The sequence below is a fragment of the Scleropages formosus genome, chromosome 22, assembly GCF_900964775.1.
Source record: "Scleropages formosus chromosome 22, fSclFor1.1, whole genome shotgun sequence".
NCBI lineage: Eukaryota > Metazoa > Chordata > Actinopteri > Osteoglossiformes > Osteoglossidae > Scleropages > Scleropages formosus.
This window is the reverse complement of record NC_041827.1, coordinates 5,621,523-5,644,335: the sequence shown is the minus strand read 5'-3', so window position 1 is coordinate 5,644,335 and position 22,813 is coordinate 5,621,523. Positions and strand designations below refer to the sequence as shown.

The window sequence follows — 22,813 nt, the reverse complement described above, 5'->3', positions numbered from 1 at the left end:
GATACGATACACACACACACACACACTGTGCACATTGAATCTGTGTGTGTGTGTGTGTGTGTGTGTGTGTGTGTGTGTGTAGGATTTTGTTTTGGCCATAAATGATCAAATTAGCTTGCTAGTTTTTTATTTTACTGGAACAGAATTAAAAGAAGTATTGGTTTAACAGAACGGACGTATGGACAATAGACAACATATCGTATTGTTGAACTGCCGTCATGCAGTAGACTTTGAAATACTCCTCAAGAATATGAACTTACACGATGATAGAGGAAAAAAATGTTGTCATCGAGAGGATTAGACAGTGTTTGAATAAAGAATTTGAAATTATTCACATCTGCAGAGGTTTTTGCGTTTTCACCAAGGTTGGCTCTAGTCACGAAAACAGATTACAGACCGTTTTGAAAATTATTCTTCATATTGGAATTTTGTTTAGTTCTATAACACTGAAATATATGCAAACTATTAAAATTTTTCAAACAGACACTTGGAAAGTTATTGAGGTTTTTTTTTTTGGTCATTTAAATTAAGTTGTAGTACATATATTAAGCGATGTATAATTTTGTCAGACCATTGAACTTTAAAGAACTTTACAAAACTTTAAGCAAAATACTGCTCGACAGCCTGGAGGTGAGGTGAGAATATAAGACGGAGAATTTCCAAAGGGAAATGACCTGCAGGGACAGTTTTTTTTTTTCAATTTTTTTATTTCCGGTTGTTTACTTATTGATTGATTTTGGGTGGGGGGCTTGTTTTGTTTGTTTTTTCAAAGACAGGTCTTATAGGTGCTGTACTGTGATAAAATATTGTTCAAGTTATTTTTGAAAAGTGATGTATAACACCATAATTTCATATACCCTGACTTTTTAAAATGGAATACAAACGGATTGCTTTCTTAGGTACACCAACTCTTTTACACACAGCTCACCCCTCACCGGTCCGCACACACTGAGCCATGTGACTGATCAGTCATGTTTAGGGAGCAGATAGGGTTCATAGGCCCAGTTACAATTTAAGTAAATGTAAAAAATGGCATATATTATCTAAGCAAATTTGAATGTGGCATGATTGATGGTACTAAACATAAGTATACAGTCATTCATTTTCCAAAAACCGTTTGTCCTACTGTGGCAACAGGGCTTACCAATCATCCTTTTCTCCAACAAATTTCCAAATCTTCCTCGGAGATCCTATTGCCGTTTGATCTGTAGGGCCTCCGTCCAGTTGGGCATATCCCATAAGCCCCCCCATAGACAGTGGCAGGTTTCCCATCCTCTTTAGCTGCCTGAAGCATTTCGGCTGGTCGCTCTTAATCCAGACTCGTAGCAGCTCTACCTCAAGAGCTTCCCTGATCACTAAGCTCATCATCCTGTCCTAGTACGTCAGCTCAGGAGCCAGAAAAGCCTCATTTCCACTGCTTGTAACAGGAATTTTGCTGTTCTGGTAACTACACAAAGCTTGTGACCGTAAGAAAGGACTAAGAATATATTTTTTTCTGGTCTTATTTGAATTCAACGGGTCTTATTTGTCTTTGAACTAAATTAGTCCGTGAGTGAATCCTGTTTTATGAAGCATACAAACTAAAACTAACAGCATTTTGCATGATCTTTACCTGAAAATAGTAAGTTAAAAGTTTTTCACTGAAACTGCTAGTTGAAAGCTGCCAGTGAACAACTACAAGGATACTGCAAGTCAATAACCAGCTTTGTGTGTTTTCTATCCAGAATATCAGTCTAAATTGATGCCCAGCCATTGCTTAATAGCTGCATACACATATTCACACACTAAGAGCGGTGTAGGCAGAGGGTGCAGTGATGCAGTGGGTTGGACCAGGTCCTGCTCTTTGGTGGGTCTGGGGTTCGAGTCCTGCTTGGGGTGCCCTGTGATGGACTGGTGTCCCCTCCAGCTTTTTGCCCTCTGTTGCCGGGTTAGGCCCTGTGTGAAAAAAGTGGTTCAGACAAGGGCAGTGTAGAGTCACAAATTACCCTGAAAGATGTGTGTTTTGACTGTGGGAGGAAACCAGAGCACCTCAAAGAAACCCGGGTTCACCTTTATGTGTGTTGCATACCAGGAACCTGTAGCTGCATAGAGTATGCCAAATTCTGTTTTGCCAGCATATTTTGTGTTCTGGTTATTACTATATCATAATTTCAAAGTTTAATCAACAAGTTCAGATAGAGCATCGTGCAGTTTTGATCAGTTTTCAAGCTTTATATTTTCCTGGACCACTTCAAAGGAGATGGGGTGTGGTGGCACAGCAGGTTTGGCCAGGGCCTGCTTTGTGGTGGGTCTGGGGTTTGAGCCCTGTTTGGGATGCCTTGCGGTGGGTTGGCGTTCTCTCCTAGGTGTGTCCCTTCCTTCTCCAGCCTTGCGCCCTATGTTTCCTGGTTAGGCTCCGGCTTGCCGTGACCCCACTTGAAGCAAGCAGTTGTAGACGTTGTGTGTGTGTGTGTGTGTGTGTGTGTGTACATTTCACAGGAAGTTTCTAAAAAGTAATACATTAGTAAGAGCACTCTGAGGACTAGCTGCCCCAGTGGCATCTTCCCTTGCTGTTTTAAATCAGACAAGACCTGTCACTGAAAATAAAGAGTATTGTTAGTTGTGTGATGAAACAGTACACAGAATTACAGTGTCTGTTGTGATGTGACACTCAGACTTCAAATCCCAGAGGCCTATAACTACAAGTAATAAAGACCAATTCTCTTTGAAATAGATATTGCTCATGTAATTTGTTTTATTTAATTTGAACAGTCTGAGTACATCCGAAGTATATTTAATCAACAAGTTTAGTGTTAGTGGGTCGGATATTTAGGGAGTAGTGAACAGTAATATGGGTCTTTAAATTGGTAAAATAGATTTGTTTTTTATTTCCTATGAAGTGACCAAAATTAACGTTCCAACAAGAACTTACAACAGTTAAGAGACCATGTGTTTTGAGCTCATATATTGCAGAGCTGCATAAGAGATCCTTTTCCAGCTAATTCCTGGGATACGTGTTTTCGTTTTGATAAAAAAATAGTTCTTTGGTCCCTTTCAATGCAGATCCCTACAGACTGTAAATAAATCTCATGCCTACCTATGAGAATTTAAAACAGTCCTGAGGCAGGCAACATTTTGCCGGCCCGACTGCAGTTTTTTTAGTGGATTACCGGGCTGTAGGGCCCGTAGAATAAAGCTAGAATAAAGCTGCTTCGTTATTGGCTGAGCGGCCCGTGTCGTCATTTTCTGGTTTCCAGCGCCTATGAGGGTCGCGCAGCTTGCCTATCGAGACGGCGTTCCACTCCCCCGTCATCCACGGGGTTTAAGTCCCCTAAACGAGCTTGTGACGTATTAACGCCGTTCCATTCTCCTTCCTGTGCTCCCTCCGTGCGCTGTTCCGGATGTAAGACCCTCCTCCCTCCTCTCTGCTGATCCTCTTATCTCGGAGCAGGCGGCTACGATGGATATTGTAAACCAGGTAGGGAAAATAATTTCGGATCCTGGTTGTTACAGTAGACGAATAACAATGTTTGTGTGTCGACTCTGAGTAATTCTTGATGAGGTGGGAGCCTTCAAGGGATGGCAGCAGCATGCAGACAAGAAATTCTGAACGTGTCTAGTCTACTAGTAGATGTGCGAAATGCAGAGATGATGGTGGTCAGTGAGATGATGCTTGGTGGTGTGCGGGCACTGTTCACTTGACTTGTCGGAAATAACAGGACAACAAAACATACTGCGTGGTAGTAGTAATAATAATAATAATAATAATAACAATAATAATAGTGGAATTGAGATTATTCATAATTACTGACTGGCTCATCAAGGGCATGAAAATGACGAATGTATATATCATGCGCAAGCTAAAGGACAGTAGGTGCGTTGTTTTAAATTTCTGTTTTTCCCACTAGTTCTTTAGTCAGTGTTCCCGATGTGAATTATATATTTACTAGCTGTTACTGTTCTTAAAAACGCCACAAAACACCATGTCAGTGCAGTATTGACATGTGCAGAGACGAAAGAGACAGAGAACCCCACCACGACTCGGTTTGTTATGCATTTGAAGGAATATTATAATAAGTGCTGGGGTTTTTGCGGGGACCCAGCACGGCAGACGCGCGAATCATCATGTGCCGGGAGCGCGCAGCGGCGCGTCACCCCGCGTCCCGGTGTGGGAAAGGTGCGCTGCTCGCGTCGCGGCGGGCGGCGGCGAGACGAGAGGCGAGAACGCGTTTTTAATAAGCGCTCCGCTCCGAGAAGTACGCAGATAAGGCTTAAGATGTATTGTATGTGTGCAGCCAGGGGAAAAGGGAGATAAGCAGCTTTGAGTTTGCGTAAATCTCTGAGAAATAAATGCGTCCCCCCCTCCCTCCCCGCGGCACAGCGTTCCAGTCCTCACCACCGAAGTAAAATAAAAATAAATAAAAATGAAAATAACGTGTGCTCGAGATAAGCATGCCGCCGTTACAGATGCATGTGGAACTGATGCTCGAGAAAGGGATTATTATATAATAATTGTGAGAGATGCTCATACTGTGCGACAGGACGAGGAGACGGAGGGAGGGAGGGAGGAAGGGAAAGCGCGCGCACCGCCGCTTAGATTTCTGCGCACATTTTTAATTTGGAGACTCCAAGTTGGGGGTGTCGAGAGCGACAAACTGTTCAAGGCTATACTGTACCAGCCGAAAACGACACGGAAGTCCACGGAACGATAATACAGTGACGACGAAACACGCGGCGCGTGCCGTATGACGGCGACCTCTGTGACCTACAGCTACTACTTGTCCTCACTGGCGCTCGACTGGTGTTCAATCACTGCTGTTCACTGGTGTTCACCGGTACCTGAGCGCTTGACATGGCTTCTGTGTGAAGAAGGGCGCAAGAACAGGCTGCCATAGAACACACACACACACACACACACACAGTTAAAGGACATTGGGTGATGAATCACAGCCTACGACTGGCCCATTCCAAAACCAGTGTCATGAAGACGAGGTGTTTAAAGCAAGGTGTCAAAGTTCAGGGCAGCGATGGCTTTGTAAGGCCATGCCCCCCCAACACACACACGCACGCACACACCCCCTTCCCAGTTAGAATGACTGGCCAAAGCGAGCTGTAATGATGGGGGCCCTTCGGCCAAAGACTGGACACCCCTGCTGTAAGAAGTCAGTCAGGCTGACGGACAGCCGAGCACATGGTCGGGGACCTGAGTACCGTGCGAGCGCCATGAAGCCTGGGAGCCTTCGTTTCTCTTTCTCCGTGCAGCTCAAGTACATGTGATGACGTGCTGTTGTGTCTGTGTTCTAATCATCTATGTGCAGTGTAAATGTATGGTAATATGTGGTAATGATCGATTTGCCTGTTGACAGCTGGTCGCCACCGGGCAGTTCACCGTCATCAAACAGCCGTTGGGTTTTATAAAGATCCTGCAATGGGTAAGTCGTCCCCATGCCGGCGACCCGTGTCTTCGTGAAGAATTTTATCCAAAAGTGTGGCTTCTTGCTGTGTAGCACATATACAGGGCAATCCCGTATAAATGTCACACTTATCTGCCTTTGGGTACAAGTGTGCTTGTTAACACCGTGTGGCTGTGTGTCCTTCGCCAGTACATGTTGAGGTCACTGCCTTATTAAGGCCTTGGTGTTTGGAGCATGGGGAGTGCAGTGGCGTGGTGGGATTGACCGAGTCCTGCTCCAGGGTGGTTCTGGGGTTCAAGTCCTGATTGGGGTGCCTTGTAACAGACTGGTGTCCCCTCCCCCTCCAGCCTTGTGCCCTGTGTTGCTGGGTTAGGCTTTGGCTCACTGCAACCCCCACTCGGGATGAGCGGTTTCAGCCTGTGTGTGTCTGTATGTGTGGGGGGAGCAGGTTACCCTAGCAGTATGCACTCATACATGGCTCTCTTGTCTCTCTGGGCATATTGGGCACTGGTGCATCCTTAGCCAACCTTTTAGAGGTTTAACCCTCAAGAATTAATGACTAGCAGGTCATAGACTACATTTTTTTTTTTTTTTCATTTTTTGGGGCTGAGGGGACTCACCTTTATTGCCACCGTTATTATCTGTTATTGCTCTTGATAAAATCACATTGCCTGTAATTGTACTGTAAAAAAGTGCAAGTAATTTATTCAACATTATTATGTACTGTAATATTGTTTTCTCTCATTGCTCTCTGGGAATGCAGCCTTGTTTACATATCACCTCTTTGTTAGTTTAATGTATACTTCTGTTAGTGGAAATATAAAGACATCCAAAAGAATGGAAATGTTGGCCTCTCAGGTGGCCCCCGGGACGAAACTCAGAGAACGATGCGATGTATGAAACGGAATCCCATTCTGCGTCGACCTCTAGTCCTGAAGGTCAAGTCAGCCTTTTGCTTCCGTTGAGCTGAGTGTATTTAGAGTAGCTGGTCTGCATTGTGGTACAGTAAATTTCCTGTGACAGGCAGCAAGTCAGCAGAACAGGTACCAGTGAAACGTATTTTTTACCACATAAATTTACATTTCATTGTTTCATGGACATTTCTGCATGGACATGTAGATGCACCCGTTAAGTAAGTTGTTTTGATTTTCCAGCTCTTAAAATGTATTTTTTGTCATACACAGACATTTACACTGTACATCTCGACTAAATGCACTTTACAATGGATGACAATATGTACTCTGTACTGGATTGGATTAGCTACCAGATTAGACTGCTGAGTGAAGCCAAATTTGGTGCTGGAGGAAGAAACAGATTAGACAACTCAGGCTTGACGACACAGCCCATGTGGTTTATATATGAACAAGTAGTAGAGAGCATATTTGTTCAGAAAATGTGCGTGAGTGACAGTGAGAGTGTGTTCCTCTGATGTATGGATGAGTGACCCAGTGTAAGTAGTGTATTTAGCAGTGTAAGTCTCTGGGTGCTCTGGTTTCCTCCCACACTCCAAAGACATGCTAGTCAGGTTCACCTGTTGTGTACCAGTGACAGAGAGAGTGTGTTCCACTGATGTATGGATGAGTGACCCAGTGTAATTAGTGTATCTAGCAGTGTAAGTCACCGCGGTGAATAAGGTGTGTCGGCTAGTAACACTACATAGAGTTCATTGGAAGTGGCTTTGGAGAAAAGTGTCGGCTGAATAAATAAATGTAAATAAATGTAAATGTACTGCTGATCCATAGTACAGTTATAGAATTGTGACAAAAGAGCTTTTTGTTTCTCTCGTGTCATGTACCTGAGTATGACCATCGAGAGGTTTTAGATTTCGAAGGAGCCACCGAGATACACGAAATACCGGAGAATATTCCAGCCTTCTGGAAGTATCGTGTTTTCTAAAGAAGAAGCTGGACTTTTTATCGTCTGTGCCACATGTCAGTCGTGTACCACTCATACAATAGCCATCAGCTGAAGTTATCTCACTCGTAGAGTAACTATCACCACATTACCGCACATGTACAGTAGATGAAAGGTGGCCTTACTACACTCGTGTAACTATTGGGTAACTGCACACATGCTGTAGTTAACACCCAATGTTATCACACTCATAGAGTAACGTGGTTGGTTAACTATGGTAACTAACTGTATGCATTCAGTAACCAACAAGTAACCTTACCATACTTGTACAGCAACTGCAAGGTAACACTGCCACACATCCAGTAGTGAAAATATTCTACTCGATGACCACAATTACCCCAAAAGTACATCCTCAAATAAAATCAAAGCGTGTAAGGGGAATGAATGAGAAAACCGAGGTTGTTTTAATCAACTTTTTTTCAAATGACAAATATTTTTAATGTTCTGTGTTATAACTAAATACTTGGTATGCGATGCTGCCGTGGATCACGGTGGCTTGTTCGGTAGAAGCAAAGTAGAAAATTTTAAAGCAAATGCAGTAGTGTTTTTTTTTTCCTCCTTCTGTCCATTCTAGAGCCTTATTATGCAGCGATATTTATATGGTAAATTGAGGGAATAGAGAAGTGATCCTCACCTGACCATCTGGTCACAGTTGTTTGTTTCTGACTTAGTTGGACATGGTATACAAAGGAGGAGGTGTGAAGCGGGGGGGGGGGGGGTGGGAACGCATCGACACCCTGACACATGAAGATGTCATTTGTAAAAATGTTTAAATATATATAAATATGCTTAAAGATTGAAAACTTACAACATTTGCTCCCTTGACCCACACACACACACACACACAAAGCAAACAAGTTGCTCTGTGATTTCAAATATCTGTGTATATCGAATTATGAAATCCTGGATTCGCGTAACCCTGGCATCAGCATCGCGCACGACCGTCAACATCACTCGATTCATTATGGAAGAAGCAGAGCGAATTTGGCCGTTCCCTCGAAAATGAGTTGCGTTTTACCCGCCGATCGCCGCTCACGTTTGCCTAAGCAGCTCTGTCAAAACTTCCGTGTGTCGATTCGAAATATTCGTAAAACTATAACGGGCAAAAATAAACGGAAAGCTGGATTTCCCCTTCAGATAATTTTCTCGTTCGGCAAATTCCAGTTTTCCCTCAAAAGGTTGTTCAGTGTTCTCCAGTCACTGATCTTTTAATACAGCTCTGCCCTTTGGCAAGAAGGCTTCAGAAATGCTGGTAATCCGGAGAGCAGCTCAGTACAAACTCCATGTGTTCCTTCCCAGAGTTTTAACTCATTTTTGCTGTTTCAGAAAACCTGCTTGTGAATTTCTTTAATTAATTCTCTTTTTTTTTTCCCCCCACTTCCACACAAAAACACTATTCACCGCAATGCTGTCCCAGCTAATTTCCCAGTCATAACCTTTACCAATAACAAAGCTCTCTCGCCCTGCGTTTCCACACGAAAAAGCGACTGTGAAAAGTTTTACTACGTTTTACTCTTTCGTTTTGTCTCTTTTGCCTGTTCTGCAGGTAGCTGCAGTGCCTTGTCCTGATTTGCGTGATGACACTTTGGTGTGCTATAAATAATTGCGCAGGTCTGTTCTGTGGGGCCCCTTTATTGACGCACTTAATCACACTGTTCCATAATAAATAACTAGACAGCATTCGGCGCTCGATAGGTACAACGGGACAAGTAATCGAAAACAATTGCTTTAATCCTCCCGCCTACGGTACAGTACGACATTGATTTTATGTTGACGGGGCAAAAACAGTCGCGCAAACGGTGCAGAACACTTCTCAGCTCATGCATATTTCTGCCAGGGTATAAATTCACTCCATAGACAAAGTTGGCATCATCCTGTACCATGTTTTTCTTCGGGGCGAACGTTCCTTCTTCCTCTCAACAGCCACATCACTCGAGAATTTCATTAGTGAGCTGCTAATTGTACTGCCGGCGACTCGGACTTGTGTACATTGGCCCATGGCGTTACAGCATGGTATGGAAACTTGACCGTCCAAGCAAAATCGAAACTTGCACGACTAGTACATACCGCTCTAAAAATTATAGGGCGGGAAGAGAAACGACCCATGCAGGAGCTGTACGAGGGATCTATTTTAAAACAGGCTGAAAAAAATTGCTGCTGATAGCACACATATTTTACTTGAGAATTTTAACATGTTACCCTCGGGGAGACGATTTAGGATTCTCATGTGTAAATCAAATCGTTCGAAAAATTCTTTTGTGCCAACTGCGCTTAAATTATTGAATAGAGAATTCCAAAACTGAGATTTTAGATTGGTATACAATAGTTTTTTAATATATTTTGATTGTTGCTTTATTTCTTATTTTATTCCATGTTACGTATTGTTTTATGCGAGTTCAATGTTGTGCATTGGCCGTGTCATGGTTGTCCAAGACAAATTTCCCAGAAATGGGGCGATAAAGTATATTCTATTCTATTCTATTCTATTCTATTCTAATCTAATTAATAAGCCTCTCCCATGGTGTGTGATGGGTCTCGCCGTTATGTAAGAGCAATAGAGCGCCGGCGCTCTTGACCTCTTCGCTTCACACCGTGTTGAAGCACGCCATGTGGATTAGAGTTAGATTTCCCCTCCACAACTTAACACGACCAGTGATTTTAGGCCCAGATGTTGGTGACTGCAGAGGTGGAAAGCGAAGCGCTGTGCCGACGCACGTCCGACGTTCACTCGTCAGAAGGTTTGTTCAAAGGTCGCTCGTGTGGGTCTTTTTCTAGTAAATTATTAATCAGTGTAACAACACTGTCCGGGGTGACAATGGTGGGAAAAAGTATGGATGTGCACGTGAGGCAGATGAATGACTCATGCTGCAGTTTTGCATTCCTGCAGACACCTCTCCGGCATGCTGACGTTGTGACACATGTTGACGTATAGCATGAGGAGTCCTTAGCTGCACGTTCCACGGTTTGTCCAGCTCAGCATTCGTCAGTTTGGCCCATTTTTTCACCCCGCCCCCTGCTCTCCAGTGGTCTCAGCCCCCGATACTTTCCGATCTTTGTTCCTTCTGCCTGATCTACTTCGGGATCACTGTTGGCGTCGGAGGTCGTCCAAGATTTCCTATCGTTTCACTCCACCTGCTGGTTACAGCAGAGCTTAAATGTCAACTGGCCATACCTGCAGGTGTCCATCAGGAAACAATTAAAATACTTTCTATAAAATTTGCACACCTTGTTCCCCATGAGCACCGGAGTTGTGCACCCATGCTACGAAAGCTCTGCTTGTGTCCTATTTTCAGTTCACCGTGTTGTGAGGTCACAGTTATGCATGAGTACCGCACCGCTGTGATGTCCTTGCTACATTAAAACAGTACAATATTAGGAATATTGTTTTAATACATTGCTTTCTGGGAGTGAATGTTCAATGAAAACTCACATGTACTCTCAATATTCAAATCCATCCGTTGAGTTTCAAGAACTACTAGTCCCGAGTAGGGTGGCGGTGAACGGGAGCCTATCCCAGAAGCACTGGCTGCGCTGGCTGCGCCGGCTGCACGGCTGGGAGGCTGCTACACCCCGGACGGGATGCCAGTCCACTGCAAGGTGTCAATGTTCAAGTAATGAATGAAATAGCATTTGCATATTTTTTGCACTTATATTTTTATATGTCACTTTCACTGTATGATCTACCCTCTTTCTTAAATGTAATCATAGGGACATAAAATATTTTTTTGTGAAGAACCTTTGCTTCCATTTTTATTTTTGTCAATAAATTACGCAACATACTGTCTTATTTCCCAAGTAGCTCTGAGTCATGTCAGCCAACAGTTATGGGGCTGTGCAGAAATAATATGAAAATATAACATAACTACCACTGTTCCTTCTCGGTTACTTGTGCACACAATGGGATGTATGAGTTTATTTGTGATCTGTATCTGCCACTTGATTTTCCAGAAGTGAGAGATGTACCGCTGTTCCGCTTGGCATGACAGTGTGTGACCTGCAGTGTACAAAAAGAGCAATTGAACTGGCACTGAAGGTGGACCAGAAAAAAAAAAACAAACTAGGTAAAACAGATGCCTATGTATGTCGACCTTTGCAGAAGCAGAGTGCGAGGAAAACGTAATTAATCCTAATAATTTTCTTCTGTTCTTAACTTGGTTTCTGTTGGCTGACATGATGCCGTTCAGTGTAAAAAGCCAAATTCGACAGTAGGGCTGATCTGCCCTAATGGTCTGATAATACGGGTGCGCAGCTGCAGTTTTCATGGTATTTTACCTCACAGGATGTGTCTTGATATGCTGAAAACATACGTAACGACCAACTGACATTAGGCCAAGAGGTCATTCTGTATCCACTGAGATATAAAATCACAGTATTCTCTTGTGTTGCGTGCTGGGCTGTACTGTCTAACTCACCGAATACCACATTTACATTCACCTTACATTTACATTTATTCATTTAGCACGGCAGCTTCAACACGTCTTCAGAGTGAGCGTTTCGGAATTGTCCTGGCTTGCAGGACAACCTTGCAGGACATCATTTTGTTTTTAATGAATTTCCCAGCGCAGGGAAGTCTGAAAGCGTCCCGCAGTTTTTATTTCCACAATAATAGAATGCCATGGCTTCAGAGAAAGTCATCAGTAAAACTCATGACTTCCTAGTGTGACCAGTAGTAGATGGTAGTGTAGTGATCAGAGCTGCTGCCTTTAGACCACAAGGTTGCGGGTTTGAATCTCATCTGTAGCCATAATACCGTTGTGTGAGATTCTTACCTCATTTTACTCAAGTAAAGTTACCTGACTGTATAAATGGGTAAGTAATTGTAGGTATCACACAGTTTTAAGTCCCTTTTGAGGAAAGCAACAGCTGAATGGCTTCGTGTAAATGTGCTACTAGAGATATTCTGACGAGGCTTAGCTGAGTCACTGTAATGTACTGTGCATACTTTGTTTCTGAAGGTTGTTTGTACCACCAGTGCGGTCATTTGCCAGTGGAGTCCAATCCCCTCAGTTTGGGAAATGAGGCTTTTGCGGGCACCGGTAGACCAGTCACACTAGACAGGGAACGATACCTGAGAGCAACGCAACATCCCTCTCACCGTGGAAACTATGACGCGAACCGCCCCCTCCCTCCAAAACACACACCGATACACATTTCCCACAGATAATGTTGCCATAGTAACGGGTCTGCTCTGAAGGGCGCAGGCTAGCATCTGCCTATGTTGCCCTGTCTCTCTCTCCTTCTTCTGCTTCCCTCTCCCTTCCGCATCATCATTCGAGGGGTTATGAGCATCGTTCCGTGGCCCCGTGCGGCCCTGCTCAACACTGCCGTTTTGCACGACCCTTCTTGCCCGGCTCTTTGTTTTTCGTTCTCCGACACTCACCTTTGCCCCCTCGTTCCTCCATTCTCACCAACTTCTAATAACCCCTCTATTTGCAGACTCTATTTGCATTTGCTGCTTTTCACTGAGTATTGGATCTTGTTTTCACCGGAACCGGTAGAGTGGTAGCTGTCAGCCATGAGCACGAGAAGACGAGAAAATATCGATATTACCTGGCACTTTTTTCCACATTTTAAACGTTTCAGTTCTTTTTAACCGTGCCTCAGTACAGACAACTTAGCACTTAAAAGAGCAGACCCTTCCTGAATAACTGGTAGTGTAGTGGTTTGAGCTGCTGCCTTTGTATGTGTAGGCTGCTGGTTCAAATCCCTCCTCCAGTAAATGTACCTTGCTGTGTCAGTAGGTAAATAATTATGAGTAGCTTTGGATAAAAGCCTCTGCTAGATGAATAAATGTGACTATAATTTCTGTGCAGGGTGTTCTTATTCTTTCCTTGTTCCACGTACAAGTACAGCCTTCAGATGTGTTTCTCGTCCCTCACGTTGTCCTCAGCAAGACTGTCTCCATGTGCCAGGTATTCATTAGCACCTCTCCTTGTCTGCCTGCCCTAATTCATATGTACAGAACTCAGTCGGTGTTACAACAAGCCGCAGTGTGCGCGTGCGTTAATGTGCGTTGGACAATGTTGCGAATACTGATGGAAGCAGAATAAAGTTCGGAAGCGGTTTTGCTCAGAGAGTGGCTTGGGCTGTGCTGAGCAGGGTGAGGTATTAGGCCGCTGAGCCTCTGAGTCATTTCGATGGTTTGCGGCCTGTGCCGTGGCTCCAAGACCAGCTGCGTGTCCTCCTCGGCTCTGGATCCAACGGCGATCCAAATTACTGGGAGCACCTGGTCTCGTTATTGTATTAAACATGAGAAAATTTAACGGAGGTAAAGCAACCATGAGTACTTTGCTCCAAAACCTTCACCGTCGACATCATTCATTCACGACAGTATAACATGACAGCTCGGAATAAAGCAGAATCCCTAAACTACAGCAACGTACGGGTTCTTTCTGGGGCGTTCTGTCAGTATGGGAGCCCTGCATCATGCAAACCGCAGAGGTTCTTGTGGCGCAGTCAGTAGCGCAGTCTTGCACTCTGAAGGTCCTGGGTTTGAATGCCCTAGAGCGAGGTACTTTGCACAGATTGATAAAGCAGAAATACCATGCTCTATAAATGGCTGCATCATTGTAGAGTTGCCCTGGACAGAAGTGTCTTTGAAATCAGCAGTCATAGTAGTAAATCAGTGCTGTGTTCACTACAGGGTTCTTCTCTTTGTCGTTTACTGAGGCTCACAAGGTACGAGAGGAGCCGTTCTGGTCGGAGCCGAGCACTCCGTAGCGGAGACGTCCTGTTTCGGGCCTCGCGTGCGCCCTATTGCAGGCTTTTGTCTGCACAATACAGCGAGTGGCACAGTGCGACAGATGGTGGAGCACCTCAGTCAGATTAATAGCCAGATTTTCCTTTCAATCCCATCTTTCCTGCAGGGAGGCGGAGGGGGATGGGAGGACAAAAATAGACGGACCGTTTTTTTTTTTTTGCATGTGAGCAAGCAGGCATGTGCTGTTTTTCTGTGTGCTTTACTGCATTTGGCAAGTTGACGGAAAAATAGAGTGGGGTGAAAGAACATGGATAGTTGTCTGCAATAAAGCACAGGCTTATTCAGCAATATAGATTGTTAAATGTATTTAAAATAAAAGAGCAGTTGAAATGCCTTTAAAGTGTTTCAGGCACATTGTTTCTACTTTAGGTAATAAAAAACAAATGCATTTAAAATAAAAGAGCAATTCAAATTACATGACATAGAGACAAAACAATGGCATAGACAGCTAATGTGTACAGAAGGGGAAAAAGCACTGACCAAGGGCAGAACTGGTAATATTCTGTGGCTTATAAATTGTGAGAGCGTTACAGTAAAGTTATCTTTTTCATTATAACCAAAACAGTGCAAATGCTTTACAAAAGGATCATCAGAAGCTAAATCACTAATATATGGATGAGTGACCCATTGTAAGCAGTGTAAGTCTTCCAGGTGCTCTGGTTTCCTCCCACACACAGTCCAAAGACATGCTGTTCAGGTTCCCCCATAGTGTGTGAGTGGCAGAGAGAGAGAGAGAGTGTGTGTGTTCCACTGATGTATGATGAGTGACCCAGTGTATCTAGCAATGTAAGTTACCTTGGTGAATAAGGGGTGTGGGCTGATAACACTAGATACAGTTCATTGGAAGTCACTTTGGAGAAAACACACATCATCTGAAACCACTTGTCCCATATGGAGTCACGGTGTGCCGGAGCCTAACTCGGCAACACAGGGCGAAAGGCTGAAGGGGGAGGGGACACATCCAGGATGGGATGCCAGTCTATCGCAAGGCACCTCAACTGGGACTCGAACCCCAGACCCAGTAGAAAGCAGGACCCAGTCCAACCCACTGCGTCACCATGCCCCCAGAAATACTTTAAAGAAAAGGGTCTGCTAAATCAGTAAATTTAAGTGTAAATCTGTCAGTGTGGAGCGTGTGCATAGAGTATCCGGCAAACTGTGTCTAGTGTAGGTGGAGAGTTCATAACTGAGTGTACAACCCAGAAATGGCACTTGGAAAGGATGTTTTTGTTTCTTTCAGAGAAGCATACCGAACCCCTCACTCTCTTTGTCTTCAGGTTTTTTCCATCTTTGCGTTCGCAACATGCGGCAGCTACTCCGGCATGTTCAAGATGAGCGTGGAGTGTAAAAACAGGACCGAGAGCGACCTGAACATCGAGGTGGAGTTTGAGTACCCGTTCAGGTCAGTTCTGCCGCACGACGTCGGTCATTCGTGCTCCTCCGCATTCTGCGCACGCCGCACGTGCCTCAGTGCCAGATTACGGTCAAAGGGAGAACCCCGGTAGCCATTATAATTCACGCTCTGCCGTTTGCCTGTGGAGGTGTTCCTCTGTGTGTGTGTGTGTGTGAGTCATGCTGCAGTTGCGCATTCTCTGGAGACTTCAGTGCTCTTGATCAAGGAGTGTTGTGACGGATGGTGGAAAGTAGCAAAGTGCTCCATCGGTGGCTTTATAAGAGCTCATTTATCAGTCCTACATTAGGAACACTGACTGAATTCTGATGATTCAGGCAGTCGCACGAACCTTTTCCTGCGCACCTACATAGCCACACACTCACATTTATTCATTTAGCGGACATTTTTCTCCAAAGTGACTTCCATGAACTCTATGTAGTGTTATCAGCCCACACCCCTTATTCACCAAGGTAACTTACATTGCTAGATACACTGGGTCACTCATCCATACATCAGTGGAACACACTCTCTCTGTCACTCACACACACTCTGGGTGAACCTGAACAGCATGTCTTTGGACTGTGTGTGGGAGGAAACCAGAGCACCCGGAGGCAACCCACGCAGACACGAGGAGAACATGCAGACTCTACACAGACTGAGCAGGGGTCGAACCCATGTCCTCTCGCACCCCCCAGGCACCGTGAGACAGCAGCGCTACTCGCTGTTCCCCCATGCCGCCCATTTACTGTTACGCTGTTATAAATATATTATTTTTATATCATTATGCTATATATTTGTATTCATATTATGCTGATTTTAATATTGTGTTTGCCAATTATATTAGCAAAATTCTTTACAGTCTGTACAAGATGAAAAATTGAGTCTTTTCTCTAAGGGTGAATTGAAATTGACCCTAATGATGGTTGCTCATTTGCTGCCTAGTTTGCTAGGTGGTTATTAACTTGGCGGCACTGCAGTGCACTCCTTTCCCTCTGTGTTCGCCTCCAGGCTCCACCAAGTCTACTTTGATGCTCCCACCTGCAAGGGAGGCAAACCAGAGCGCCTCTTCCTCGTAGGTGACTACTCCTCCTCCGCGGAGTTTTTCGTCACCATCGGCGTGTTCTCCTTCCTCTACTCAATGGCGGCCCTCGCCGTCTACCTCTTCTTCCTGGAGAGGTACCGCGAGAACAACAAGGGCGCCCAGATCGTAAGTGTCTCTTCTCGCCCGAACGTTCTCACGGAGCTAGAAAGACCGTCGCTCCCGCATCATTTCACGTGATTCCGGCTTCGTTCGCGAGAGGACGTCTTTCATGACGGAACTGCTATAGCTTCCGCTTTCGCCCTGTCCTATTTGAACACATGGGACAGGTTAGTGGACCCTTTCAGATTCTACTCCATGGTCAAGAGCGCAACAGTAGTTCCTTTGCGTGAGCCTTAAAAATAATTCTTTAATAATGGTAGTTCTTTAGAGCTGGCCTTCAAAATTTCGCTCGCAAACGTGATGTCCGGACGTGACACGAACGCTGACGCGTTCTCGGATGCGGAGTGTACGTGCGAGCGCGCGGGGTAAATCGGGAAACGGAGGCCAGGGGTGACGTGGTGAACGTGGCACACGGATACACGCTCTGTGTTCATGCTGTAAGTGAGACAGGGTTACGTGGACAGGGCTAACACTCAGGGGTGTGACGTAGACTGGGCTGGAAACCCGGGACCTGGGCAGGATCACGAAGGACTGGCGCGGACAGGACAGGAGTTCAGGACTTTAGGACTTTAACTGCAACACGCTGGGAAATTAACTGGGGAAACAGGGCAGCGAACAGGGAACGTGAATCGCAAGGTTATCGCAGTAAGGAGCCGGTCGAGAACCCACAAACCGGTGGCATGACTTAAACCCCGTTGATAGGGCTGGGAACTGGTCATGTGGTCGGTTGAGACAGGCTGCGTTGGCGCATTTGCGTGGATCTCAAGCGGGGCCTCTGGCGGACATTGCGGGATCTCACCCGCTGGGGTCATGAAAACAAGACACCCGGTTCCTCACGTGACGTGATCTTGGGAGCTTGTTAGTCGCGGTTGGACGTGCGACGCCTCATGTACTGCATCCCCCCCGCAGGACTTTGGCGTGACCTGCGTTTTCACGTTCATGTGGCTAGTCAGCGCTGCAGCCTGGGCCAAGGGCCTCTCCGACGTGAAGACGGCCACTGACCCGGAACGCATCATCTCGCTGATCTCCGCCTGCAACCACGAGGAGAACCGCTGTCGTGAGGTCCACGACCCTGTCGTGTCTGGATTGAACACATCTGTGGTGAGTCTGACGCTCTTCGTCACGATGACGCCCAGCCTGCCCTCGGGCCCTGTGCTGCCGTTGGCTGCCTTGGAGACGGCGTGGACACCTTAGCTCGTCTTATGGCACAGAGGAACGAGGACAGAAATCTCCATTATCGTTAAACTCTATGATTAAATGAATCTGTGTTCGTGTAAATGGATTTCATGGATCGTCATCTTAGCCTTAGTTGTTTCGGCGAGACAACGTGACTCACACAGCCAGCGGCTGGACTTCACCCCTATATACAGAGACCCTTTAACGATTTAAGAGGTTAAAACACCTTGCTTAAGGCCTCTCTTCGGACCTCAACGCAGCACTTCGACCGCATGAGTCCACCTCCTTAACCACCGTCCTATGGATCACCGCCCACTTCCGACTTGTGTCCTTTAGGCGCCGTGTCCCTCCCTTCCCTCCTGTAGGCATGTGACTCTGTTGCCTTCTGCAGGCATTCGGATTCCTCAACTTGATCCTGTGGGGCGGCAACCTGTGGTTCGTGTTCAAGGAGACCGGGTGGCTGGCCGCCTTCACGGGGTACCCCCCGCCTTCCCAGGAGAAACAGCCCGCCCCCGAGTCCTTTGCCCAGGGAGGGTACGGTCAGGACTACGGCCAGCAGGACCCTTACGCTGGCACTCAGGGGGGCTACCAGCCCGACTATGGCCAGCAAGGGAGCGGATACGAGGGCGGATACTCCCAGGGGGGGCCCACCTCCTATTCCAATCAGATGTGAGACAAGCGGACGGGCGGTGGCCGAAGGCTGGTGAGTTCACGCAAGATGAACGCTGGAGGACAGTAGGGACAGATACTTCTCAAACATACATTAGAAAGTACTGATAAAAAACGCTGCTCTCAATTTAAACCTAGTTTTCCACACATCTGCATGTGTCTGGACTTAAGATGCGCCGCGAGACCTCGACGTCTCCGTTGATTAAATGTCCGCATTCGCCCTTACGCTAGCACTCCTGCGCACGTGTGTGCGAGAGCGGACCGTAGAGCCCGCTTCGGTCAGCGTTGCCCATACGCTCTTGGTGCGCCGGTGATGAAGTGCTGTTTGTTCTCCTTGCCTTTCGTGTCTTTTGTTCAGTCCCTCCTCTCCCCACAGAAAGAGGCTGACAGCGACGGCGAGGGGTGTAGTGGCCGACCCAAACCCACAACTCCACACTCCTCTGTTTCTCTGCTTGTGTGTCTTTCTGTTGACAAAATAAAGAGGGAGAGGGGGATAGATGGAGACGGGGCGGGGGGGGTGAAGAAAAAGGGGCTCCAAGTTTTGGTGTGCTGTTTATTATTGTGGTGTATTCAGCAGAAAAGAGTTTCACGGTGATTAAATGAAAAAAACTTGAATACGGTACCAAAACAGGAAAACGGTTCTATAAATAATCCATTTTAAAAAGAATAATATTAATAATAGTAATATTAAACTTGGGAGAATGTATTTGTGCTGTGTAAATATCAGTATGAGCAAATATATAAATATATAAATATATTCAAGCGATGTTGTGTATGAAATGGCTGTACTATTCCGTTATATCTGAGATCATAGTTATTATAATAAGTCGGCCCATTTGTAGTAGATTTCAGGGGTTTTATTTCATCTCTTGATCCACCTGTTGTTTCTCCTTCTTCCTTCTTGGATGAGGTTCCTAGAATGGAGGAGTGGATGTTTTATTTGTTTTATTTTATATATATATTTTTTTTTTTTTTTTTTGGGGTGAGTTTTAAGGTGCAGAGGGGGAGAGAGCAGAAAATGGGGTGAGCAAAGGGAGGAGCTGCACGAAAAGGCGCGTAAGGAGATGCGAGCGATGTTTTCGAAGTGGCGGCAGTGGGGTACGGAGGAGAGCAAAGACACCACGTCACGGGGAGCGCGAGGATGGTTCCGTCTCGTCTTCATCGGTTAATCGATCAATTAGCTGTTGTAAAAAAGCAAAAAAAAAAAAAAAAGAAAAAAACTCATGCGTGCTTGGAGTTACTGTTTCTGTGCATCACAGAAAACCTGAAATGCGAAAAGAAAAAGAGCAAATAATAAATTTAAGTAACAAGCGAAAGATAGTTTAAGTTTCTTGTTCTCGATTAACAAGCGTAGGGATATTTGGTGTTTCCTTATATTATGCTTGTTTTGCTGGCGGTGGCACATTATTTGTGTTTTTAAGATGACGTTATTTGAACTTTTGAAGGAATAATCCAATTCTGTTTGATGGATCTTACTATTTTGCGTTGACATCACACTGACATTCGCATAGTTATCACCAGTGCTCTTTGGTGTGTCTTGTACAGGGATTGTAACTGATGTAATCGAGGCATCACATACTCACAATAGTGATAAATTTGCGCATAAATGCTATTATCTTTACGACTGGCCTTTTATTCACCCGGCAGGATAGCAGTTATTGCATAAAGGCCGTAATGTTATAGGCAAAATCATGCATAATTTTCCTAACGCAGTTCTCCAGATTTGGATTTTGTAAAATGATCCAAAATGAGAAAGACCAAAGTTGTGAATGAACATGAAAATAGTTACGCGCAGTTACTATGGCGACGCTTACGCACTGTATGTACAGTAAGAATCGAGAAGAAGATGCGTAGAATCACTAGCCGTGACAGTATAAAACACATTGTCATGTTAAGATTGCGGTGTGCCGTCACGGCGCGGTATAGATGCCGGAGTCCAGCCGCAGTCAGGTATCATTTTCAATATGCAAATATTCCAAATGTCTGAGAATACTTTAAGAAAATATTTTTATTATTATTTTTGGTATTAACACATATATTACATCTATAGCCTTAAGTAATTCATAAGGAGCGCTGGGGTAGGCTCCAGACTCTCAGTCTGAAAGGGTTCTTAGCATTTTACAATCGAGGTTTTCCCTTAGGGATAAGAATCAGGTTGTCCGGGTGCATCTCTTTCTCTCTTTCTCTCCCTTTGTGTGTGGATGTACGTGTGCGTGTGTGTGTGTGTGTGTGTGTGTGTATCCTCTCTCTCTTTCTCTCTCTCTCTCTCTCTTTGTATCTCTCCCCCTAATAAGTATATGCATAATTAGTCTGTTGTTAGTGGTGGATGATGTCTTGTGATTCTCTCAACGCCTTTGGGTAGTGATGTGTTTATTGCGTACCATGTATTCGTAGTATTAATGATGATTAAAACCATGTCAGACCCCCCCCCCCCAGAATTCTGTTGTGTTCTTACTCTATGGAATTCATGTGCAACTAAATTCAATAAACTTGAAATAATTAAGGCTTTGTCTCTTATTATGTTCATGGAATTTAGCTCAGGAAGCAGCGTTTGTGTTGTTTGTTTGTTTGCGTGTTACGCGTGCAGCTGTCATCTGCTTGTCAGCTGTGTCGTGCGAGCATTGCAGCCCCCTGACGGTCGAACCGCAGACAAGCGTGTACGTCAGCGGTGGACTCAGCGTCTCCCAACTCAGAGTCCCCGCATGCAAGTGCACCGCTCATCTTGCGATGGGTGTCCCGTACTGCGTTTACCCCATCGCAAACTGTTTTGAACGACGCTGCTTTTTTACTTGCTGCATGACTTTGTTTTCCGCGCTGTCCTGCGTTCAGGGCTCTCCGGAAACACACGGGAGGGGGAGCGTTTCCAAAAAAAAAAAAAATTCGATTGTTGAGTAGGGGCATGCGGAGAAGATCCAGAAAATCATGCGTCATATAGCAGGTGTTCTGCCGTTTTGGGCCGTCACCTTATAAACTGAATGTTTCTGGTTTCAATCTCCGCTGTAGTACCCTTGATCAAAGTACTTACCATGAATTGATACAGTAAGAAGACCATCCTCTATAAATGGGTAAATCATTCTGAAGTAGGTAACACAACCATCCAATTTCAATAACTGCTTGTCCCGAGCAGGGTCACGGTTAGTCGGAGCCTATCAGGTGTAAGGCTAAAAGGAGGCCCGTCAGTCCATCGCAGAGCCGCATCTAGGTACCCGGGCTCACAGCTGGGCAAAGATGCCAAAGCAATTGCAGGGTAAGTACCTTACCTAAGGGCACCATAAGCAGAGGCAGGGATCAAACCAGCAACCTTCAGAGCTAAAGGGAGCTGCTCCAACCACAACACCACCAGCCACCCTATATACAATGTAATAGAAATTTAAATTATTTTGTCAGTTGTTTGCATTTTCCATTTGCTTTTGTTCAATCAATCATACTTTTGCCGTTAGTTTGTATAATATGTCGATCTTCAGAAAAAATTCCACATTGTCGAAATGAACAAATTTTGGCAAATTGTAGCACCGGGTTCCAATCACCAAATATTCCAGTACCTTTTAGGATCTGATGTTTTCTGCAACGTTCTGGTGCCTTCTAGAATCTTCCAATGGCTGTAAAGTACCAAACTAAAACTGACACTCTAAAAGAACTAGTGGTATTTTTGTCATCAGTAAACTTGAACCAATCATAATCAATGTAAAAATCGATATAACTGAAAACTAAGAAAAACTGTTGCATTGTGTTATCTGGCACTGTCTGTCGCTTTGGCCGCAGGCATCTGGTAAATAAAGGTAAAAAACAATCAGATGCTCTTTATTTTAAAGTACGACTATTGCAATGTTTTACCTGGATGAGAAATAAACATATTGCTTGTTAAAAGGGTAACTGGTAGAGTAGTGGATAGAACTGCTGTGTTCGGACCCAAAGGCCACAGGTTTAAATCCTATCTACACCTGTAGTACTCCTGCACTAAGTACTTACCCTAAACTGCTCCAGTAGAATTACCCCGATGTCCAAATGCACATGTAATTCCAGGTAGCTTAACCTTGTAAGTGACTTTGAAGAAAAGGATCAGGTCACGAACAAGTGTAAGAATTATTTCAGGGCTCATGTGGTTTTTATGTCATACCACAGGATGGCGGCATGTTGTTAAGAACCCTGAGCATGTGTCTTTAAGTCTTCTGAGAAACCCAAGAAAACCAAACGTGCAAGAGGTCTGTATTTACTGTGCATTATTTCAACTAAAGATGGTTAAAACCAGGGGTGGCGAAGGGGAATTTGAGATAAGAGAAATGCAAAGTGCTGAACAGTTTTGTTTG

At 44.9% G+C, this 22,813-nt stretch overlaps 1 protein-coding gene across 3 annotated transcripts; it reads left to right on the top strand.

The window, feature by feature from the left end:
- The first annotated feature begins 3,295 nt into the window (after positions 1-3,295).
- Positions 3,296-21,009, top strand: LOC108918596 (synaptophysin-like). Of its 3 annotated transcripts, none has more exons than XM_018726045.2 (7): positions 3,296-3,457; positions 5,346-5,411; positions 15,345-15,469; positions 16,469-16,667; positions 17,571-17,762; positions 18,229-18,540; positions 19,501-21,009. In XM_018726045.2, the coding sequence occupies exons 1-6, from the start codon at positions 3,440-3,442 to the stop codon at positions 18,508-18,510; spliced, it is 882 nt and encodes a 293-aa protein (XP_018581561.1). In that variant the 5' UTR covers positions 3,296-3,439; the 3' UTR covers positions 18,511-18,540; positions 19,501-21,009. The 3 variants fall into 3 exon arrangements, with proteins under 3 accessions (XP_018581561.1, XP_018581559.1, XP_018581558.1); XM_018726043.2 differs by having other exon boundaries at positions 19,494-21,009; XM_018726042.2 differs by lacking the exon at positions 19,501-21,009 and adding an exon at positions 18,883-19,014 and having other exon boundaries at positions 3,300-3,457.
- Positions 21,010-22,813: the final 1,804 nt, after the last annotated feature.